This window comes from Choristoneura fumiferana, chromosome 23 (assembly GCF_025370935.1).
Source record: "Choristoneura fumiferana chromosome 23, NRCan_CFum_1, whole genome shotgun sequence".
Classification (NCBI taxonomy): Eukaryota; Metazoa; Arthropoda; class Insecta; order Lepidoptera; family Tortricidae; genus Choristoneura; species Choristoneura fumiferana.
In genome coordinates this window covers 8734133-8740185 of record NC_133494.1, presented here as the reverse complement: position 1 = coordinate 8740185, position 6053 = coordinate 8734133, and the positions used below count along the sequence as shown (strand labels likewise).

Below are 6053 nucleotides of genomic sequence, written 5' to 3'. Positions count from 1 at the left end.
CCTAGTTCCTACATATCCCTCCTTCCTCACAGAGGTGGGGACCTACTCTACGGCCCTACCTAACGGGGACATTACAGACAGAAAAGGGTCTTTGCTAAAGACTAGTCACATCCTTTTCATGAAACTCTAGTCTATGTTACTACAATCATAAATAGGTTTATATATTTCAAAATTTTCAAATTCAAGGATGGGACTTCGCCGCCCAAAAACCCGAAACAAAAAAGGTACGGCGCCTTTTCAGTAAAAAGCCTAGCTACAAAACGCGTGACATTGCCTGTGCAACCCGGCACGTCATTCTTGCTTCATGCCCATCATCCTTCATCAGGTGATGAAGGTTCCTCAGCACCCCCTAGCGGAGTTGCCGTTCCACAACGACAGCAATAGCCGCTGGGTTTCCATCTTTTTATTATTTCACAGCCATGGATCCAAGTGTGGACCCCTGGGCAAGCTTCATCGGCGATCCCAGTTGGCTGTGTGAACTTCTGTTGCTTGAAAACTATTGAAAGGCACAGAAAATCAATCATTAAATACACCATCAATTAACACCACATATTTCCTGGCATATTGAACACATGAAGGTATGAAGTACTCCACATGCTGAGATAGACTAAAACTACTCATTCTTTATATATAGAAATTCACATCATATATGATTACAGTTCACATTGGGAGATGTATGAACAGGCAATCTCATATTCGTGAAGTTGAATATGTAAACAATTATATTAAGTTCACTATGTAAATAAAAGTTATCTTATTTGTTTTGGTGCTCCAGCGATGTCGTCAGACATCAGTTTTGACAAGAGCAGCTGGAGCTGCCATCAGTTTTCATCAGCCACTGCATGGCTGCTGCAGATTGCCATCTCATTTCTGCATTTAATTAATTGATCTCCCAATATGAAAACACACGAAAAAAAACATATATTAGTCACATAATAATATTACAACACGCATTAGTCATATAAATTCATTATATCATTAATTTCCTACCTACTCAAAAAACTTTTAATTCAATTACTTATAATTATAAAATTCAATCGCAAAAAATAAATTTACAATGTTTACATTTGAATGACATTGTCAATCATTGGTCGTGTCAATTTTTTTCTAACCGTCGACACAGAACTTCTCGGGTGAACTTTTAAAAAGTTTTCAGTCAAACCACAAAGTTCATTCGGCTTGAGACAGCCATCACTTTCCTTCCCTTTCACTCCTAAATGAACGTTTTTAAATTTTATGTTTCGTTCAGTTAGCGATCCTTGCTCTGCGAAAAACCTTTTATTAACATAAATTAGACAATGACGTGACTTCTTATTACCTTTTCTATGGAAACTATCAGGTCCGTTTCCGTTCTCACGTCGTCGCATTGCCACTCTTACATAACAACCAGAAGGTTCCTCTCGCTCCTTCATCAGACCTGCCGAACCCATCTGCAAATTTTCCGACTTTCGTACCCTTTCAGGCTTCGAGCTCAACTCGCCTTTTTCGCCATCCTTTTGCTCCATCTTTCTATCGATCCTCGACGCTTTCCCAATCGACTTCGACTTCTCCAACTTTCCTTCACTCGAACCTGAAGCAAAATAATTTAAAGCACGGAACCCTAACAATTTTTTTACTGATCGCACTTTACTTTCCACGGTCAAGGAGTTAATTTGCTCGCACTCAACCTCTTTCATGGCAACTTGATTTGCACAAACCTTTTCAGTCAATAATGAAAAGTTGTTCGTGTCATTAAATTTTCGAATAAAATTGACACGGAATTTTTTATTCAGAGTCAAAGTATGACTACTAAAATCAATCATTGCATTATTTGCAGTCAAAAAATCTTGCCCTAGAATGCAAAAATTTGTGCGATCATTTATTACTAACAGTCTAATTGTACAATAATAATTATCTATCAAAATATATGTATTTACAATTCCTATAGGCTGTATCATAGAGCCTCCTGCTACGCGCAAAGGATCGCTGAGCCTGTGCTCATATTTCAAATCAATCTCCTCTGCAAGGGAAACAGATATCAGTGACACATTGGCACCACTATCTACAAGAGCCTTGCAAATCCTGCCATTGAGCTCTACGGGCACAAACGTGTTCAGACTATTCTTCTCAACAGTACAAACATCGGGAAATTCACTAGGAAAAATCGTATTAATTTGGAAACCATCATTATTGCCTCGATCCCCCTGATGCTGCTGCGGCACCGGCTGTAGCTGCCGCGGCCTCAAATTATACCTTCCATATGGCATACGTGATGTTCCCTGGTGTATTTCTTGCGGAAATACCATTGTTGGCGGCGTTTGGACGTGTCATACTCCGAACGCGGCGTGAATCGAAGAGGTGGAGCATCTCCTTGCTCCCACGAGTGTTGATAATCTTTTGTAATATTAATCGGCAGTTCTACTTTATGTGTTTTCATGTGTAATTCTGTATTAAATACATCACACAATTGCAGAATCGTTTTTCTTAGCTCCTCCTTTGACGCGAACAATATAGACGCTAAATGTAATTGCCATTGCGAATTAATAGACTTAATAAAATGCTTGATAAATCTGCCGTCTTCAGTGATTCCTGCTTTTAAAGCTAACCTTTCTAGCTCATAATAAAATGACAGTAGCGGTTCCTTTGGTTCCTGCTTTCTATAATAAAAAGACTGTGCATAGTCTTCTTGCGACGGGAATTGTTCTACTAATCCCTTCTTTATCAAATCATACGACTCCAACGTCGTGAAATTGGCCTTGTACCAGGACAACGCAGGCCCTTCTAAGTAGAGTGCGATCGCTACTCGCTTCTGATCTGCGGACCAATTCTTTATGATCGCAATAGTTTCAAACTGGTGGATAAAATCGTCCACATCCGAATATCCTGCAAATTTTTCTGCCATCTTCTTTTCTTCTGCGTAATAAAATTTATCTGCCCGCAAATTCTATTAAACACTGCGATAGAGGAAAAAATAAAATAACTCACAGTTGCTTCCTCAAAAATCGATACATTTACCAACTTGCTTCACTTTTCATGCGCTTTTTTGTCATCAAAGCTCGTCTTTTCTTAACAATCGTCCATAGACCGCTGAAATCGCTGCGGTACTCCGTCGTCCTCTGAAGCGATAGCTAAAACATAAAAAGTACACCGACCGCGCCTAACTCCACCACTTGTGGGGACTGTAACTAGGTAAGAGCTTAGGTACTGGGGATCAACGCGCGTGACTTTAAACTTAGTTCAAAATAAATAACTTCTTCAATCATTTGGATTTATTTCAGAGCTTAAAAATACATTTACATAGCATAGCACCAGCCGCTTAGGCTATCGGGAGCAATCTGCGCTCCGGCATGTAATACCCGCTGTCAATCTAACCTGCCAAGTGGTCAGTTTTACCACCTGCCAGCGGTATACAGCCTAGTTCCTACACTACCTACTTTCATTTGATGTGAAATCTGTCACTAACAGTTCTTTATTTATCTTGGTATTGTTGTAAGATATTACAGAACAAAGAAAGTTTTTGAAGTATGTACTTACCTAGTCTACAATGGGGTAATGGAAAAGTCATGTTCACGGAAAGTGTGCCAATGCTTCATCAAACTTTTAAAAGCGATTCTTATCTCATACCATCCAAAATAATGTTTCCAGAGTTTCTGTCGCAGTTTCACAGTTGAAGATAAGAAATACAAGGAGACTAGAAGTTTAATTAAGCGGTTATTATTTCGTTTATATCACTCAAGGGCACCGGTACTTGCTATCGTTATTTTAGATTTAATAATATCGCATGCATTCCAAGTACGTCTGTAGGTAGGTACTCAATTTAAAAAAACATGATACTAATACCACCATACGGACGAATAAATTTAAAGAAATTGGCTCAGCCTTCACGAGCTCAGGCTATTTGTTGGCACTTTAGAGTTTGGCCCAAAGCAAAATTCAAGGAAAGGCCCTTTTGAATAACCAATTTCTTTCAGAATACGTTTCGCGCGAGCCTTGGCTCAGTACACGAGGACAGGTTACGGGTATACGTGTAATTTGAGATGAAATGTGAACTATTGTGAACCAATTGATGACTTTGTTCAAGTTCGGCAACATTTTATAGTCCGCCGAAGGCTGCTGACTCGGCAATGAGATCACATTGTTTGGGACAAGGTTGCGTGGAGCTAAGAAGTTACCAACTGTCCTGTTGCCCTCCGAACTGCATATACAACGACATAATGTTATAAACTTTTTTTTGGCGTATGCAAAGTGTAGATTAGTTTTTGTTGATTATTAAATAGGCTTTTTATAAATATTGTAGGTTTACTAAGACCATTGCTCGCTTTAGGGACCCATTCGCAAAATATTAAGATAAAACGCATAATTTAGTCATAGATAGGTAAGTGTTGTTGTAAACTACAAGGAGAGCCATTGGCTTGAAATGATTAATATATATTGTAACGAATTTAAAAAGGAGAACTATTACTGCTTAGTATGATCTAAAAAGTTATGTAACTAATAATATTAAATGAAAGTTGATGGATAACTCACGTCTTAAATCGAATTTAGCTGGATTAATACGAGTAATAGTCGATTTACTTAAAACCTTATATTTTATATTTGCCGCATATCAGCACCGAACCGGGAACTCTATAATAGACGTAGCCCGTACGTAACACATATTTGGCTTATTTTTATTTTATTATTTAAAGTGGTCACAGTAATCCAATCTTTGAATTTTTTTGTGTCTACCTATGCGTTGCGACAGATAGACAGACAGTGGAGGCTTAGTACCTAATCCAGCCTAGTTGAGCACTTTTAGGATAGGTACAGAATTCCAAAAATTAACAACTAACATTTACATTTACAAAAGGCAATGCGTACACGTATGTAGTGGAGGTAGGTATCTATAGACACTAAATACCCTAAATGTTCTTAATACTCCTTAGTGCGAGTTAATCCCTCTCGAACGGTGCTTAATCGAACCCAGCAATTTCCCACCTCTTTTAATGGCGTAAAGTACAAGTTTTAGTAGCATTTTTAGTTTTATTCGTTCACTTTTCATTGGCGGTTTGGATACTTAGGATAAAGTTATCAAGCATTCGTTTAGTGCACGCAGAATCATTACAGACTTTTCATCATGGTAAAGGGTAAATTGAGAGACCAGTTAACGACACGGGCAAATGAGCTATTAATTTGAGAGATAAGTGCATTTAAGGAAATTATTATTTATGTTGTGCAATGCCGGAATCGATGGATGTATTATTTTATTTTATTAGGAACTAACTATAGTTTGAGTTATTCAGAGAGGAAACGGCACGATTGCTTATTTACTCATCATCCTCATCGTCCCACTGCTGAGCTCCCACGCGGGCCCAGTGCGGCTTGGGAACTTCACACACACCAATGAATTGCTTCGCAGGTTTGTGCAGGTTTCCTCACGATGTTTTCCTTCACCGTAAAGCTCGTGGTAAATTTCAAATGTAATATCGCACATAAATTTTGAAAAACTCAGAGGTGCAAGTCGGGGCTTAAACCCACGATCCTGGTTCCCGTAGAATAGTATGTGTATGTTTTAAATTAAGTAAATAATAAAGATAAAAAGATTCAATACATGGGACTATGTGACTTTAAAACACGCTATTATCTGTTACAAAGAGAAAAATTCAAAAACAAAAACTGACCAATTAACAACAAACAATAAAACTTCAACAAAATCCAAAACAATCAGCCAAAAAATCCCACGAGGCCCATCTAACAATATAATAATGTTCTCATAGCACTTAACCAGGTGTCAAAACAAGTCCTGGACTATGCGTGAACATCATTAATACGGGCAATTATCTCAATTAATGCTTAGACAAGCGTCAATAGGATCAACAACAGCCGCGCAGCCGCAACGGCCAGCAATAAAGAAATCAATCAACCCATTAGGTATTTCGAATCAATAAAAATCTGAAAAAGACCGAATTAGTTCGCTATACACAAATTAGGCGCACTGGAAGAGGCTCGAGGATTTGGTAATGAAATGATACAAACGTTTACAATGCACGTGCTCGGAAAGTGCCTCTTGACGTGGGTCAACATATCCATAGAAA

The 6053-nt window shown here is 38.4% G+C and overlaps 1 protein-coding gene across 1 annotated transcript; it reads right to left on the bottom strand.

Moving 5' to 3' along the window:
* Positions 1-811: 811 nt before the first annotated feature.
* On the bottom strand, positions 812-3408 carry LOC141440779 (uncharacterized). Its single transcript, XM_074105322.1, has 2 exons — positions 991-3408; positions 812-889 (listed from the first exon to the last, which is right to left on the bottom strand). Exon 1 carries the CDS (start codon positions 2879-2881, stop codon positions 2222-2224), a length of 660 nt encoding a protein of 219 aa, XP_073961423.1. The 5' UTR covers positions 2882-3408; the 3' UTR covers positions 812-889; positions 991-2221.
* Between the last annotated feature and the right edge of the window lie 2645 nt (positions 3409-6053).

Coding starts and splice junctions, on each gene's coding strand:
- LOC141440779 (XM_074105322.1), bottom strand. CDS start 2,881: ATGGCAGAAAAATTTGCAGGATATTCGGATGTGGACGATTTTATCCAC.